Source organism: Salmo salar, chromosome ssa15 (assembly GCF_905237065.1).
Source record: "Salmo salar chromosome ssa15, Ssal_v3.1, whole genome shotgun sequence".
Lineage (NCBI taxonomy): Eukaryota > Metazoa > Chordata > Actinopteri > Salmoniformes > Salmonidae > Salmo > Salmo salar.
This window is the reverse complement of record NC_059456.1, coordinates 91,038,015-91,057,006: the sequence shown is the minus strand read 5'-3', so window position 1 is coordinate 91,057,006 and position 18,992 is coordinate 91,038,015. Positions and strand designations below refer to the sequence as shown.

General features: G+C 43.2%; 1 protein-coding gene across 1 annotated transcript in view; it reads right to left on the bottom strand.

Annotated features, from left to right (window-relative positions):
- The window catches only part of LOC106572641 (pleckstrin homology domain-containing family G member 5), an 87,214-nt gene that overhangs the window by 66,775 nt on the left and 1,447 nt on the right, over positions 1-18,992 (bottom strand). The window contains 1 exon segment of the mRNA XM_014147005.2: positions 2,866-2,942. Coding sequence (XP_014002480.1) covers positions 2,866-2,942 — 77 coding nt within the window.

Genomic DNA, 18,992 nt, shown 5'->3' with positions numbered 1-18,992 from the left:
GAGGGACAGGAATAAATATGGAAACCCACTAAGTGAAACCAATGAAACGAAACCAATGAAACGAAACCAAAGAAGAAATAATGAAGAGGAAAAAAAATAAGAGCAAGAAAATAAAAGAGTCAGTCAGCTGATTGAAACTTCTCTCCTCCTCTTCCTGTCTGCCCCACCTCTCTTCCCCTTCCATCCATCCAATCTCCCACCCTCCAGCTGTTTGTCCTAGGTGGGGCACGTTGCCATGGGAAGCCACACCTTTAGGGGCCCTGTCTGGTCCTGTCCCGTAGTGACTGAGAGGGGGAGGGGTGTATATGTGAGAGACCTGTGTCCCAGAGCGAGCTCAGACTGGCCTCCTCATCTCCTTAATGTATGTAACAAGACTGCCCTTGGGGCTGCTTAACCCCCACAGCACAGTCAGTCGCTATTCATTTAGGGCTAAGGCCTAGCTATCGGCCTGAAAAATTCACAAATAAAAGAAAATGTTATTTTGTCACATACATTTTACATTTTAGTCATTTAGCAGACGCTCTTATCCAGAGCGACTTACAGTAGAGTGCATACATTTTTATTACATTTTTAAATACTGTGGTGAATACAACAGGTGTAGACCTTACCGTGAAATGCTTTCAAGCCCTTAACCAAAAATGCTGTTAAGAAAATAAGAGTTAAAAAAATATTTACTCAATAAACTAAAGTAAAAGAAGTAACAATAAATAACAACGAGGGGGGTGTCACAGACCTACAACAAGGTTCAAATTATGTTCAAACCCTATGGAAACACATTAAAGCGTTATCTAGGGCTCACCTCAGTACAGGTAGTGTTGAATAATGTGATGATGACTCGACTCGTAGACAGCTATAGTAGGCACTGCCAGTACCTCAGAACAGCCTGGATTGATTCAGTGAACAGGACAGGTGAACTCAGCTCCCGCCACGCCAGCCAGGGCTCATGCTGCGACTGGAACAGACACACTGCCTTTGAGGATCGGAGTTACTGCAGAAGAGAACTAATCAAATACTACAGTACGCAGTGAGACCAAAAGCCAGAGCTATAAAGACCAAGAATGCTCAAACGGAATGGAGACATAACGTGAGGAAAGAGACCTCAGTGTATAGAACTGTTGCTAGAAGCAGCTCAGTTCAAACTCCTTAAAATACTCTTAACACGAAATATAAAAAGTTGAATGTTTGTTGCAAGTCAAACGGCTTCTTTGACGAGTTTATTTAAAACCACATTGGATATAATACAAAGTGTATATTTAAAATGCTCTAATCATGTCTCAAATGCTTGTGCAATACAGGCCATTAGAGTTTAAAGAGGAAACAAGAGGGAATAGCAAAGAGATGAGGCTGCTTCACCAGTGACCCCTGGTGACTAAGACCAGACCTGTCACAGCCTGGGGACATGCTGGATTCATGGCCCTTTCTCTGCTGCTCTGTCTGCCAACTGAAGACAACATAAGCACAATCAAATCAAATTGTATTTGTCACACGCTTGGTAAACAACAGGTGTAGACTAACAGTGAAATGCTTATAAGTGAGGGAACAAGGCTTTGCCGTGCCATCCTCTGACAGGTACAGTTTTGTCAGCTGACTGGACAAATTATGGATATTCAATGGAAATCTGCCAGAAAAAGTCAGAGAAAAAGAAGAGATCGAGGCTGAGCTGTTGCTTGCAGTTGAAAACAAGCCCCCTTCCCAGTCCCCATCCATTTTCTCAATCCTCCTCCTATTCCAGTCCCCCCCCCATAACTAACAGGCCTCATCGTAATCTCTTTACATAACGTCAACCCGTGACCTCAGCCAAGGAGACAGGTAGTGTCAGTCCGACCGGCCTCCCCTCCCCACAGGTCAACACACACGATGTAGACACTTCACCCAGCCTCCCCCGGTGCACAGGTCAACACACACACACACACACACAATGTAGACAGTTCAACCACTGTGTACATGGCTCTTCTCTTACTCAACTTTTACAAACCAAATCCTAAAAGGCCTGCAGAAGAAGATCCTTGTTGCCTGTTATAACATGAGTGGGGGAAGAGAAGAGAGGTGCTTTGATCTTCCAGGGAAAGGAGGGGGAGGAGGATCTGCTCAATAACATGTGAAGCTGAAGAGGCTGAGCGACTGAGAGGCTACTGCAGGTTAAGCTCTACTTGTGACTTCACTTTATTCACCTTTTTGTATAGTATGATTCTATAACTGGCCTTATCTATAACTATTATTTTCCGTGTGCTGTGACGTCGTCGTCCTCTAACTTTGTGCTCTTTTCCATCCCTTGTCTCTTATTTTCTCCTCTTTCACTCCAATCCATCATTTCCATTTTTTGTGAAAGGGAGGGGCCGCTTGCTCTCAGTCACAGACACTGAGGAGAAAATACAGCTAATACAGACAGAAAGGGCTCCAGTGAAGTGGACTGTTTGGGGGGGGCCGAGCAACCAGACTTAGAGACAGACACTGCTTTGGTTCATCTGGCCGCCTGGCTATGGTCCCGTTTTCAGAAAGGCTTCAAAGGAATAATTCATTTCACAGTCTAGTGGACAGACACACCGCCTCACGTCTCGCACCCTTTTAACACCTAACAGAAGAAAAGGGGTCTCTCTGCTCCTCTCTGATCATGTTGTATGTAACAGGGGCCCCACCATAGAGAGCTTCAATAGTGTCATCGGGGGGGGGGGGGGAGAAATAAAGGACTTGGGGGGGTCTTATGGACTCAAGCTGCACCTCATGTAGCCTTAAGAGTTCTGTCCAAAGGGACAAGCCAAATGAAATAAAGTAACACACCAAGCTCTCCTTGCCATGGATTTATTTGACCATGGTTTGGGCTATAGAGCTTTCAAACAGACCAGCCCATCCCAGGATGTGTCTTACCTTCGAGGCTCGTCGACGGTCGGGGCATTCAGCGTGCTGGCACACCACCCAGTCCTCCTCCTGAACGGGCTTCTCGTCTGGAACACAGCAGAGGAAAGAGCATAAGAACCACACACTTCCACGGACAGTTGAAGTCGGAAGTTCACATACACTTAGGATGGAGTAATTAAAACTAGTTTTTCAACCACTCCACAAATTTCATGTTAACAAACTATAGTTTTGGCATGACGTTTAGGACATCTACACTATGCAACAATTGTTTACAGACAGATTATTTCACTTATAATTCACTGTATCACAATTCCAGTGGGTCAGAAGTTCAAATACACTAAGTTAACTGTGCATTTAAAAAGCTTGATTTTTTTATTTTTTATTTTTTTTAGATCACCACAAGTCTGGTTCATCCTTGGGAGCAATTTCCAAAACACCTGAAGGTACCACATTCATCTGTACAAACAATAGTATGCAAGTATAAACACCATGGGACCACGCAGCCATCATACCGCTCAGGAAGAAGATGAGTTTCGTCTCCTTGAGATGAACGTACTTTGGTGTGAAAAGTGCAAATCAATCCCAGAACAACAGCAAAGGACCTTGTGAAGATGCTGGAGGAAACAGGTACAAAAGTATCTATATCCACAGTAAAACGAGTCCTACATTGACATAACCTGAAAGAAATGTCCTCTGGTCTGATGAAACAAAAATAGAACTGTTTGGCCATAATGACCATCGTTATGTTTGGAGAAAAAAGGGGGAGGCTTGCAAGCCGAAGAACACCATCCCAACCGTGAAGCACGGGGGTGGCAACATCATGTTGTGGGGGTGCTTTGCTGCCGGAGGGACTGGTGCACGTCACAAAATAGATGGCATCATGAGGCAGGAACATTTGGTGGATATATTGAAGCAACATCTCAAGACATCAGTCAGGAAGTTAAAGCTTGGTCGCAAATGGGTCTTCCAAATGGACAATGACCCCAAGCATACTTCCAAAGTTGTGGCAAAATGGCTTAAGGACAACAAAGTCAAGGTATTGGAGTGGCCATCATAAAGCCCTGACCTCATTCACATAGAAAATGGGCAGAACTGAAAAAGTGTGCGCAAGCAAGGAGGCCTACAAACCTGACTCAGTTACACCAGCTCTGTCAAGAGGAATGGCCCAAAATTCACCCAACTTATTGTGGAAAGCTACCCAAAATGTTTGACCCAAGTTAAACAATTTAAAGGCAAAGCTACCAAATACTAATTGAGTGTATGTAAACTTCTGACCCACTGGGAATGTGATGAAAGAAATAAAAGCTGAAATAAATTATTCTCTACTATTATTCTGACATTTCACATTCTTAAAATAAAGTGGTGATCCTAACGGACCTAAGACAGGACATTTTTACTAGGATTAGATGTCAGGAATTGTGAAAAACTGAGTTTAAATGTATTTGGCTATGGTTTATGTAAACTTCTGACTTCAACTGTAAGCCAAAAACACAGACACACAAACTAAGTAAATGTGTCAAAACATATCGTAAACCCATCAGGCATTAGAGGGAGATGGATTGACAAATGTGTAAGAGTTTAAATGAGAGGCTGTACTGTAATAACTTTCCAGGAACCATAGAGTAGCAGACCTGTCCACAATGATGACCGTTTCTCCTGCTCGCTTATCCTCTCCATCTTATGGATACAATCAGGATCAATTACACATAGCCTATCTAGCATACGGGTCGTTCCGGCATACATTATATGTTCAGCCTCAAAAAGCAAAAGAAAGGATTTCGGCACCAAACATCTCAGATTTTTCTGAAATCGTTTCGGTAGTTAAAAACATAAGATAAGCATTCCTGCAATATTATTTTGTTCAATTTCATTTGATCTCTGAGAAATTAAGCTAATTGATTGCACCCAAACTGGCCATTTTAATTTGATTATGATTAATATAATAATACCCAACATCCAATTTGGACAAAACGTCTTCCCAACAATCAGTAAGACATGAGGAATTCCAAAACGTTGTCAAAAGCCACCCACGGACCCCCTACACCAAATCAAAAATCTAATTTCATTGGTCACATACACGTGTTAAGCGGGTGTAGCGAAATGCTCGTTTCATACTATGTAATGTATTCACTGTGAATATGGAGGAAGTTTTTTTTTGCTATTGAAGTTGCCCACAACACCCTTTTATCCATTTTGCTGGTCTCAAAGTGTTTGTTAAATGGATCACAACATTTTCTTTGCAACTTTGGGTAGAACACCAAAAGCTTTAGCTAATTATGTAAATAAATTGGGTGGTCATCCTCACAAGTCAAGTCAGTCCTCCATGAAAGCAATTCACTTTGTCCTTCTCATAAACTTCATCTGTGTCCAGAAAACAGCCTGTGTGTGGATAATTCCCTTCAATAAAATGTTTGGATTAGTTAGACCATACAATGGTTTATAATTGTGGAATGTTGAATCTGTACCCTTGCCGATATCATGGACAGTAATGGTGAGAACATTCCAAGATTTGAAAAGACACATTATCAGGCAACTCCTCCAATGATGGAATTGATAAATTCCCCGAAAGGACTGATTTCTATATCGCATTCCTTCATATGTGGGAGTGCCCTGCAGTTAAATGCTTCTGGGACAAAGTCACAAAATTAATTTTGAAGTGCATGAATTTAAATATTCAATTATTTGCATCTACTATGTTACTTAACGATGATAGCTCCTTGAATATCTCAATCAATCAGAGACTTTTACCACTGGCAGACAGCACTGCGGCATAAAAAGATGTTGGCTCTTTGATGGCAATCATCTCACTCTCCCCCAATTCACCAGCGGATACAGTTATTATTACAAGTTTTAACAGAATTTGACAGTGAGAATGAATACTGCTAGTCAAGGAATAATTGAGGCTTAGACAAATATACTTGACTCTAAAAAATTCTCTCAGCTAAAGCCCAAAACACACACACACACACACACACACACACACACACACACACACACACACACACACACACACACACACACACACACACACACCTTATTTCCTTTCTTTGCTTTCAGGCCCACAGGGAAGGGGCAGTATGGGGAGGGTTTTCTCTGTCGCCGGGAAGGGGGGGGGGGGAGTATACACTACCGTTCAAAAGTTTGGGGTCACTTTGTCCATTAATATAACATTAAATTGATCAGTTGCTAATGTTTCTACCCACTAGGCAGGTAGCCTAGTGGGTAGAGTGTTGGACGTAAAACCGAAAGGTTGCAATATCAAATCCCCGAGCTGACAAGGTAAAAATCTGTTGTTCTTCCCCTGAACAAGGCAGTTAACCCACTGTTCCTATGCCGTCATTGAAAATAAGAATTTGTTCTTAACTGACTTGCCTAGTTAAATAATGGTTAAAATGTTTTTGTTTTTTTTAAACATTTTGTAAATGACTATTGTAGCTCGAAATGGCTGCTTTTTAATGGATATCTACATAGGCGTACAGAGGCCCATTATCAGCAACCATCCCTCACTCCTGTGTTCCATTGGCATGTTGTGTTAGCTAATCCAAGTTTATCATTTTAAAAGGCTAATTGATCATTAGAAAACCCTTTTGCAATTATGTTAGCACAGATGAAAACTGTGATGCTGATTAAAGAAGCAATACAACTGGCCTTCTTTAGACTAGTTGAGTATCTGGAGCATCAGCATTTGTGGGTTCGATTACAGGCTCAAAATGGCCAGAAACAAAGACCTTTTTTCTGAAACTCGTCAGTCTATTCTTGTTCTGAGAAATGAAGGCTATTCCATGCGAGAAATTGCTAAGAAACTGAAGATCTCGTACAACGCTGTGTACTACTCCCTTCACAGAACAGCGCAAACTGCTTCTAACCAGAATAGAAAGAGCAGTGGGAGGCCCCGGTGCACAACTGAGCAAGAGGACAAGTACATTAGTGTCTAGTTTGAGAAACAGACGCCACACAAGTCCTCAACTGGCAGCTTCATTAAATAGTACCCGCAAAACAGCAGTCTCAACATCAACAGTGACGAGGCGACTCTTGGATGCTGGCCTTCTTGCTTTTCTTTCAAAAACAAGGAAATGTCTAAGTGACCCTCCTCAAGTGAACAGTAGTGTATGTCATTTTGATTATTATTGCCGGTCTGATTTGAACACCCCAAAAAATGTATTGTCCAAATTGGATATTGGGTACTATATTTATTAGAAATTATACAAATCCTATAAATTGAAATGGCCAATTTGGGTGCAATCAATTAGCTACATTTCTAAGAGTTCAAATTGTCTTTGAATAAAATAATGTTGCTGGAATGCTTTTCTTATCCGTTTCTAACTACAGAAAAGATTTCAGAACTATGGTGCTCTTCAGGGGTACTTTGCTTAAAACTACACCTGTCTAGTCCTAAAGCAACAATGCTTTGGAAATTTAGAGTGCACAGCAGAACCGTCAGCTTCTGGATCTCTGACTCAGCACCCTCGCTCACCTATGATGTTCATGTCTGTCCTTCATATAGCTAGATACCTATCCATCTGTATAACATACCCTTTCTATGGGACCCTCTTCTATCCTCTGTCTTCCCCTTCTCTCAAGCTCACGCGGTCTGCTCTGACCCCCTCACTACATTTCTCCTTTTCTCTCTCTGTGATGAACAGGAATTCCAGAACTCAGCACTGCTGATTAAGCCAAAAAATTTACAAACAAGCGCACACACACAACACAAGCATACTCACGTGATAGCAGACAATGAGTTGATGCACACTAAGAGAGACAACAGGTTCAGTTTGTACAGCCTTTTATTTGCTCTCTCTACAGGGAGGTGCAGCCAGGGCCTACAGTCTCATTAGACATTTAAGTGATAATGCCAGAGAAGCCGGTGTTTGGAGGATATATTGGCATGGGTGTTAGGCACAAAACGAAGTGCAGTTAGTTTGCAGTCTTTCCAGCTTCAGTTTGAAGTGATTGTGTTAGCTGTGTTGTTGTCTAGCACCTCTGAACAACAGTGTCCTGACGAGTGAGCAAATGTTCTATGCCAGGCGAAATCGCACTTCATCAGCTCATTGCTATGGACATATCCAATAGTCACTAGAAAACAGCTTAAACAGATGCAAATATGGGTACTTTGAGGTTATTCTGGCTTTTTGACGTAACTGTAAATTAGCCGTAGTTGGCTAGCTAGCAAGCAAGGGATAAGAATGTTGCCAGCCAGTATGGCAATGGAACATTTAGAATGAACGACTGGGTCGCGTCCATAGATACAGAACAAAAAGACTGAACGACTGGGTCAAATCTCTAGCAACTGTCACGAACAGGCTCAAAGCCCGTAACAAAAAGGGCGACAACGTGGAGATAAAGAATAACAAAATAAATGTATTTTACTGAAGTAAAGTAAATACAATTAACAATGGTGTGTGTGTAGTCAGTGGTCAGTAATGTAAGTGAGTGGTTGCGTGTATACATGTGATAATGAGGGGTGTTGAAAGGTGCCAACGCAAACGAACAAAACAGCCACAACCTGTCTGTGTCTGCATGGAGAGTTTCCTCGATGAATGGGGAAGCGGTGCATTTTTGCTGGGACACACCTGAGCCCAGGTGTGTCCCATTTCGCTGACGACCCTCCCAGCCCCGCCCACCGACATCCTATTAAGGAAAACAAGAGCAAAGAGAAAGAATTCGGCTGACAGAGTGGGAGGGTCGTCACACAACCGAACCGATAGAACGAACGGGCCTCAGGATCTCGTCAAGGTATTTTTGTGTATTCAAATTGCCATCGATAAAATGCAATTGTGTTTGTTGTCCGTAGCTTACGCCTGCCAATATCATAACCCCACCGCCACCATGGGGAAACTCTGTTCACAACGTTGACATCAGCAAACCACTAGCCCACACGATGCCATACACGTGGTCTGCGGTTGTGAGGCGTGTTGGACGTACTGTCAAATTCTCTAAAACAACGGTGGAAGCGGCTGATGGTAGAGAAATGAACATCACATTCACTGGCAACAGCTATGGTGGACATTCCTGCAGTCAGCATGCCAATTGCACACTCCCTCAAAACTTGTTTTTTACTGTTGAATTACCGTTTTATATTTTTTACCCTTGCTCAACTTTTCTTTCATTCAACTTTTTCACCCCCGATGCTTTATCTGGACGTGGTTCGTCAGGACCTCCACCAGTCGAAGATAAGTAATAACATTAACATTATGCCTTCTAATTGCAGTCGATGTACTCATATTAAACAGGAGAACGATCGCCTTATGGCGAGGATAGTCGTGCTGCAAGCCCAGCTTCAGATGCAATCACTAGGCAAGGGTAATTTAAGTGTAGGAAAGGATGAAAGTGTCTGTGCCACCAATAAGTACAGATAGTAGTATAAATCCCCTCACACAGTCCCCGCAGCAGGACAATTTTCTCATGGCTCCTGGAAGGAAATGCTGTAGGAATGCTCAACCGGTGTCGCACATTCAGCCGACAAACTTTCAACCGGTTCTTCCTATTAAGCAACGAGTCGAAGTCAGAGGCCGAGCCTTCTCTGGTCTCTCCTCCTGCCGTTACGGGGTCTGAGACGCCGAAGCCTCCCACCATTAGCTCTGACAAATTGAAAACCCTAGTCATAGGCTACTCCATTACCCGCAGTATTAGACTATAAACAAATCATCCAGCGATCATACACTGTTTACCAGGGGGCAGGGCTACCGACATTAAGGCTAATCTGAAGATGGTGCTGGCTGAGGCTAAAATTGGCGAGTGTAGAGAGTATAGCGATATTGTTATCCACGTCGGCACCAACGATGTTAGGATGAAACAGTCGGAGGTCACCAAGCGCAATATAGCTTCAGCGTATAAATCAGATAGAAAGATGTCTCGGCATCGAGTAATTGTCTCTGGCCCCCTCCCAGTTAGGGGGAGTGATGAGTTCTACAGCAGTCTCACAACTCAATCGCTGGTTGAAAACTGTTTTCTGCCCCTCCCAAAAGATAGAATTTGTAGATAATTGGCCCTCTTTCTGGGACTCACCCACAAACAAGACCAAGCCTGGCCTGCTGAGGAGTGACGGACTCCATCCTAGCTGGAGGGTTGCTCTCATCTTATCTACGAACATAGACAGGGCTCTAACTCCACAATGAATTAGCCTGCTGCCTGGCCTGCACCCTGTTAGCCAGCCTGCCAGCTTAGTAGAGTCTGCCACTAGCACAGTCAGCTCAGCTATCCCCATTGAGACGGTCTGTGCCTCGATCTAGGTTGGGCAAAACTAAACATGGCGGTGTTCGCCTTAGCAATCTCACTAGAATAAAGACCTCCATTCCTGTCATTATTGAAAGAGATTGTGATATCTCATCTCAAAATAGGACTACTTAATGTAAGATCGCTCACTTCCAAGGCAGTTAGTCAATTAACTAATCATAATATTGATGTGATTGGCCTGACTGAAACATGGCTTAAGCCTGATGAATTTACTGTGTTAAATGAAGCCTCTCCTCCTGGTTACACTAGTGACCATATCCCCCGCGCATCCCGCAAAGGCGGAGGTGTTGCTAACATTTCCGATAGCAAATTTCAATAAGACTGTTTATTCATCTTTTGAGCTTCTAGTCATGAAATCTATGCAGCCTACTCAATCACTTTTTATAGCTACTGTTTACAGGCCTCCTGGGCCATATACAGCATTCCTCACTGAGTTCCCCGAATTCCTATCGGATCTTGTAGTCATGGCAGATATAAAAAATGTTGGTGACATTAATATTCACTTGGAAAAGTCCACATACCCACTCCAAAAGACTTGCGGAGCCATTATCAATCGACTCAGTGGGTTTTGTCCAACATGTCTCCGGACCTACTCACTGCCACAGTCATACTCTGGACCTAGTTTTGTCCCGTGGAATAAATGCTGTGGATCTTAATGTTTTTCCTCATAATCCTGGACTATCGGACCACAATTTTATTACGTTTGCAATTGCAAGAAATAATCTGCTCAGACCCCAACCAAGTATCATCAAAAGCCGTGCTATAAATTCTCAGACAACCCAAAGATTCCTATAGGCCCTTCCAGACTCCCTCCACCTACCCAAGGATGTCAGAGTACAAAAATCAGTCATCCACCTACCTGAGGAACTCAATTTAACCGTGCATAATACCCTAGATGCAGTCGCACCACTAAAAACATTTGTCATAAGAAACTAGCTCCCTGGTATACAGAAAATACTCGAGCCCTGAAGCAAGCTTCCAGAAAACTGGAACGGAAATGGCATTACACCAAACTGGAACTCTTCCGACTAGCTTGGAAAGACGGTACCGTGCAGTATTGAAGAACCCTCACTGATGCCCGATCATCCTATGTTTACAACTTAACTGAGGAAAATAAGAACAATCAACAACAACAAAAATTGATACCGTCGAAAAGCTAACTAAAAAGTAGCATTCCCGAAGAGGAAGGCTTTCACTTCAGCAGTGATAAATTCATGAACTTCTTCGAAAAGATCATGATCGTTAGAAAGCAAATTACGGACTCGTCTTTAGATCTGCGTATTTCTCCAAAGCTCAGTTGTCCTGAGTCTGCACAACACTGCCAGGACCTAGGATCAAGGGAGACACTCAAGTTTTTTTAATCCTATATCTCAACACATTCATGAAAATAGTAATGGCCTCTAAACCGTCAAACTGCATACTGGACCCTATTGCAACTAAACTACTGAAAGAGCTGCTTCCTGTGCTTGGCCCTCCTATGTTGAACATAATAAACTGCTCCCTCTCCACCGGATGTGTACCAAACTCACTAAAAGTGGCAGTAATAAAGCCTCTCTTGAAAAAGCCAAACCTTGACCTAGAAAATATAAAAAACGATTGGCCTACATCGAATCTCCCATTCCTATCAAAAACTTTAGAAAAAGCTGTTGAGCAGCAACTCACTGCCTTCCTAAAGACAATGTATACGAAACGCTTCAGTCTAGTTTTAGACCCCATCATAGCACAGAGACTGCACTTGTGAAGGTGGTAAATTACCTTTTAATGGCGTCAGACCGAGGCTCTGCATCTGTCCTCGTGCTCCTAGACCTTAGTGCTGCTTTTGATACCATCGATCACCACATTCTTTTGGAGAGATTGGAAACCCAAATTGGTCTGCACAGACAAGTTCTGGCCTGGTTTAGATCTTATCTGTCGGAGTTCCTCAAGGCTCCGTTTTAGAACCACTATTGTTTTCACTATATATTTTACCTCTTGGTGATGTCATGGTGAAGCCCCAAAATTGACCTCCCTGGAAGACTGTTTATCAGACATAAGGAAGTGTATGGCGGCAAATGTTCTACTTTTAAACTCGGACAAAACTGAGATGCTAGTTCTAGGTCCCAAGAAACAAACAGATCTTCTGTTGAATCTGACAATTAATCTTGATGATTGTACAGTCGTCTCAAAATAAAACTGAAGCACCTCGGCGTTACTCTGGACCCCGATCTCTCTATTGACGAACATATCAAGACTGTTTCAAGGACAGCTTTTTTCCATCTACGTAGCATTTCAAAAAACGGAAACTTTGTCGAAAAATGATGCAGAAAAATGAATCCATGCTTGTGTCACTTCTAGGTTAGACTACTACAATGCTCTACTTCCCGGCTACCTGGATAAAGCACGAAATAAACTTCAGTTAGTGCTAAACACGGCTGCTAGACTCTTGACTAGAACCAAAAAATGTGATCATATTACTCCAGTGCTAGCCTCTCTACACTGGCTTCCTGTTAAGGCTAGGGCTGATTTCAAGGTTTTACTGCTAACCTACAAAGCATTACATGGGCTTGCTCCTACCTATCTTTCCGATTTGGTCCTGCGTACATACCTACACGTACGCTATGGTCACAAGACGCAGGCCTCCTTATTGTCCCTAGAATTTCTAAGCAAACAGCTGAAGGCAGGGCTTTCTCCTATAGAGCTCTATTTTTATGCAATGGTCTGCCTATCCATGTGAGAGACGCAGACTCGGTCTCGACCTTTAAGTCTTTATCGAAGACTCATCTCTTGAGTAGGTCCTATGATTGAGTGTAGTCTGGTCCAGGAGTGTGAAGGTGAACGGAAAGGCACTGGAGCAACGAACCGCCCTTGCAGTCTCTGCATGGCCGGTTCCCCAATCTCCACTGGGATTCTCTGCCTCAAACCCTATTACAGGGGCCGAGTCACTGGCTTACTGGTGCTCTTCCATGCCTTCCCTAGGAGCGGTGCGTCACTTGAGTGGGTTGAGTCAGTGACGTGATTTTCCTGTCCAGGTTGGCGCCCCCCCTCGGGTTCGTGTCGTGGGGGAGATCTTCGTGGGCTATACTCTGCCTCGTCTCAGGATAGTAAGTTGGTGGTTGAAGATATCCCTCTAGTGGTGTGGGGGTTGTGCTTTGGCAAAGTAGGTGGCGGGTGGTATCGTTGGATGGGGCTACAGTGTCTCTGGACCCCTCATGTCTCAGCCTCCAGAATTTATGCTGCAATAGTTTGTGTGTCGGGGGGCTAGGGTCAGTCTGTTATATCTGGAGTATTTCTCCTGTCTTGTCCAGTGTGAATTTAATATATCTGAGGACCTGAGCCCTATGACCATCTGGCCTGATGACTCCTTGCTGTCCCCAGTCCACCTGGTCGTGCTGCTGCTCCAGTTTCAACTGTTCTCCCTGCGGCTATGGAACCATTTCCTGTTCACTGGACGTGATACCTGGTCTCAGACCTGCTGATTTCAACTCTCTAGAGACAGCAGTTGCGGTAGAGATTGTCTGAATGATCGGCTATATAAAGCCAACTGACATTTACTCCTGAGGTGCTGACCCGTTGCACCCTCTACAACCACTGTGCATCATCATCATCATCATCATCAGACCCTGCTGGTCATCTATGAACATTTGAAAATCTTGGCCATGTTGTGTTATAATCTCCACCCGGCACAGCCAGAAGAGGACTGGCCACCCCTGATAGCCTGGTTCTTCTCTAGGTTTCTTCCTAGCCACCGGCCTTCCTAGGGAGTTTATCCTAGCCACCATGCTTCTACACATGCAGTGCTTGCTGTTTGGGGTTTTAGGCTGGGTTTCTGTACAGCACTTTGTGAAATCAGCTTATGTAAGAAGGGCTTAATGAATACATTTGATTGATTGATACCTGTGGCATTGTGTTGTGTGACTAAACTGCACATTTTAGAGTGGCCTTTTACTGTCTGGCACAAGGTGCAACAGTGTTATGGTCATGCTGTTTAATCAGATTCTGGATATGCCACACCTGGCAGGTGGATGGAATAACTTGGCAAAGGAGAAATGCTCACTAACAGGGATGTAAACAATTTTGTGCACAAAATTTGAGAGAAACAAGCTTTTTGTGCGTATGGATAATGTCTGGTATCTTTTATTTCAGCTCATGAAACAAGGGACCGACACTTTACATGTTGCATTTATATATTACCTAACATCCGATTTGGACCATGAGTTTGACATGAGGAATCCCAACAACCCAAAAAAACTGTCTAAGGCCACACACGGCCTCCCTTGTTCAGAGAAATTTGTCATTGAAGTTGTTAGGTTTATGTCCCATCTTACATCCTGATATTACCAGGTTCTGACAACTAGATGGTGGTGTTCCTGCTATGAGTTTTTATCCCCCCCCCCATGTTGAAGGGCTAGTTAACTCAAATTAGAAAATTACATTGTTTCCTTACCCTGTAAGCAGTCATGTCCAAATCATCCTTAAGTATTTAAAATGTGATTGATTTACACAATGTATGTTATTTGGATATGAAGCGTGAAAATGCTAATATAGGTACTTGCATTGGATTTGTGCCATAAATGCTAAAAAGCTAGCACATGAATCAGTGGCCAGGAAAACAAAACCAAATACATGGGTTGCCATTATACCTTTGTATATGTAAACCAATATGTCATTTGGGTGAACTTTCCCTTTAATATTGAGAGGGTGGGGGGAGCACCATCTAGTGGTCGGAACATGGTAATATCAGGATGGGATATAAACCTAACAAACTTCAATGACAAAATGTTTCTGAACAGGGGAAAAATGTCACCACAGTCACTGAGAATACATGACATAGCATGAAGAAACAATACTCTGAGCCACAGCTCCATAATACTTGCCAGACAGAGAACTGATACTGTATACTTGTTGTTGGGGTGTCCGTGGGTGGCTTTTGACCATTATGTTGGATGCCTCAAGTCTTACTCACTGTTAGAGAAAAAAGTTTTCTACAAATCCAATCTTATGTACTATATTTATTTTTGTCTCCTGGAAGACAAAAGATGGATGGCAGATGGAGTAGGCCAGCGAACAAGGTGTTTCCAAGGCCTGGGGTTGGTGGAGTTGTGCTTCATGTTTCAGAAGCTGACCTTATTTCAGCGCTGGCAGTGTGGCTGGAAGGTCCTGCAGTCCTAGCCTGGTTCCAGATCTGTTTGTGCAGTCTAGCCACCTCCATTGTTACAGATAGTCTTGTTAAGACATAAGGCTTCTAAGATGAGGGAGGGAAATGTGACTACAGTGACTGAGTTAATTAGACCACCACTGTAAATTAAACCCTGGTACTCTCATAGCCTGGTCCCAGATCAGTTTGTGCTTTCCAATTCCTGAGATTGTTATGCCAAACAGGAGTTGGCAAGACAGCACAAACAGATCTGGGACCAGGCTAGTACACTTCAGCACACCGCTGAAATGGTGGCATGAACTGAGTGGGCTGGGCTGCCTGGCTGGGCCTCGTTGTTCCAGTACAAAAAATGACAGACCAGAGGTTATTAACATAACAGCATATAAAGTAGGTATTGAACAAAGCCATCCTGTTGATGTTGTTTGGCACACGCACACACACACACACACGCCATTACACCAATCTAAACATGGCCAGCAGCGCACAACAAGTGGAATGTATTCAGAACAGAAGAGGGCTGGATGGTGGATCACTCCATTCGGATGGAGAAATACAATAAAGCTGATTTTATTTCAATGATTCATTTTATGTGAGTTTCAGGCTGTGCCTAGACAAGTGTACAACAGTTACATAGCTGAAAAGGACAATTGTTTCACAGTTCAATCGAATGTTGCAAAAGGCATAGTCAAGAAGTCTAAAACATGTCATCAAAGTGCCAAACGTAACAAAACTGAAAGCATAATTCTGTCCACGGTGGGAGTATTTGTGCACCCGCTTATAACCATATTGAAGAGGAGTCATTACATAGGAGTTTTAGTGCACCCACTTATTACACTTATAACCATATTGAAGATGATATGTGGGGATCATTCATTACGTAAGCAGAATGGTTGAGGGCCTTTATGTCTGACTGAGTAACACCATATAGCAATAGGTCATTTCAGTTGATTATATAATGTGATCTGATCACGTGTCAGGGCATTTTCTTTAGGAGCTATGGGATGAAATGGCACAGAGAGAGAGGGTGGAACGGTATGTTCCCCAAGTCCCCCAGCCCTATACCTCCTGCCCTACTCTCTTAGAAAAAAAACTAAACCATAAAGAGTCCGTAGTAGAACCCTTTTTGGATCCAGGTAGAACAGTCCACTAGCCCCAAGCAAACCTATCCCCCAGCAGAGTTGAATTTTTTCAGGAGCAGTTCAGTCGAGGCTGAATTACAGGGACTGGGTGGGGATGAAAGACTCACCATTCTGTTCCCTCTGCGGCAGTCAGACATTCCAATTCTCATTCTAGAACACGGAGGTCTACTCTGACCTGCAGACACCTGAAGCTGCCCAGCGACTCAGGCAGACCTCCAAGACACTGCTGGCCTGGAAGGATTGTATAAGTGCATTCCAGCCCAATGTTATTACTTCCCGTTAACTAATGGCATAGAGGGCACCGGATGGTGGAAAGCAGAAAGCCTGTGCTGCTTCAAGCTTCAAAAAGCAGAAGCACTTCTAGGCCTATATTATGCACTCCCTCCTTCAGTGGTAAATATTTTCTTTTCACGGCAGCAGCTGTTCCCATCCTCTCATGAGATGCTCTCTGTGTCAGGTCACTCAGTGTCGAGTGCTTTCCACGGACTGAACAGAAGAAGAGTGTGAATGGGGGGGGGGGGGGGGAGATTTCCATGATGGTGCTGAAATGCTAAGACAAAATCACAGATGTATGTGAACCATGCAGCAGCGCATCGCCACCTGCTCGCAGAGAAACTGGCTACATTCCATTCTTCAAGTCTGTCTGTAACCAGGTTTCCATCCAACCATTTCATGCAGATGAATTAGCCCACATGGGAAAAAAAGTCAAGACAGGGCTGGTGGACACAGGAAATGTCAGTACAATTTCTTGATTGTCAATAGACAATTTGTACGTTCGACGTGGTGGGATCTTTGTGTCTAAAATTCATTATGCTGTAAACGCCTTTATGCGCAACAATTGATATAACCACCATCATAATGTATCTTAGTAACCTTGAAGTCTTGCGATATGTTGTGTGGTCCTCCCACTACGACTCAGGAAAGCATTCAGTTTATTAGGCTACAGATTAAATAATTTATGATGAACTTCACAGGGTGGTGAAAGTGCACAGTGATGAGCTTGATGCTTTCCAATAAATATCTAGGATCTTATTCTGGTGACATGATGAGCGATCCTGAGCTGCTGTTGGACAAGTCAAAATAATCTTGCTTTATACATAATCTCATCATGTAGGCTCCTTCTCACACTGTATCTGCGAGATGTTTGCTAGAGTGCGCGTGCCAAGAACAGAGTGGCTACAGTTGAATTCGGAAGTTAACATACACTTAGGTTGGAGTCATTAAAACTAGTTTTTTCAACCACTCCACAAATTTCTTGTTAAACTATAGTTTTGGCAAGTCACTTAGGAATCTACTTTGTGCATGACTAGTCATTTTTCATGGCTTTAGAAGCTTCTGATAAATGATGTCAATTAGCCTGAGTCAATAGGTGTACCTGTGGTTGTATTTCAAGGCCTACCTTCAAACGTACTGCCTCTTTGATTGACATCATGGAAAAATCTAAAGAAATCAGCCAAGACCTCAGAAAATAAATTGTACACCTCCACAAGTCTGGTTCTTCCTTGGGAGCAATTTCCAAACGCCTGAAGGTACCACGTTCATCTGTGGTGTAAACACCATGGGACCACGCAGCCGTCATACCGCTCAGGAAGGAGACCCGTTCCGTCTCCTAGAGATGAACGTACTTTGGTGCGAAAAGTGCAAATCAATCCCAGAACAACAGCAATGGACCTTCTGAAGATGCTGGAGGAAACGGGTACAAAAGTATCTATAACTACAGTAAAACGAGTCCTATATCGACATAACCTGAAAGGCCGCTCAGCAAGGAAGAAGCCACTGCTCCAAAACCACCATAAAAAAGCCAGACCACGGTTTGCAACTGCACATGGGGAAAAAGATCATACTTTTTGGAGAAATTACCTCTGGTCTGATGAAACAAAAATAGAACGGTTTGGCCATAATGACCATCATTATGTTTGGAGAAAAAAGGGGGCGGCTTACAAGCCGAAGAACACCATCCCAACCGTGAAGCACGGGGTTGGCAGCATCATGTTGTGGGGGTGCTTTGCTTCAGGAGGGACTGATGCACTTCACAAAATAGAATGCATCATGAGGAAGGAAAGTTGTGTGGATATACTGAAGCAACATCTCAAGACATCAGTCAAGAAGTTAAAGCTTGGTCACAAATGGGTCCTGAACTCAATCCTATAGAACATTTGTGGGCAGAACTGAAAAAGCGTGTGCGAGCAAAGAGGCCTACAAAGCTGACTCAGTTACACCAACTCTGTCAGGAGGAATGGGCCAAAATTCACCCAACTTATTGTGGGACGTTTCGGCTACCCGAAACATTTGACCTAAGTTAAACAATTTAATGGCAATGCTAACAAATACTAATTGAGTGTATGTAAACTTCTGACCCACTGGGAATGTGATGAAAGAAATAAAAGCTGAAATAAATCATTCTCTCTACTATTATGCTGACATTTCACATTCTTAAAATAAAGTGGTGATCCTAACTGACCTAAGACCAGGAATGTTTACTAGGATTAAATGTCAGGAATTGTGAAAAACAGTTTAAATGCATTTGGCTAAGGTGTATGTAAACTTCCAACTTCAACTGTATATAACGGCAACAGTTTTTGTAACAAAACCATATGTAGAGTTAAATGCGATTGAAACCCATTTAATTG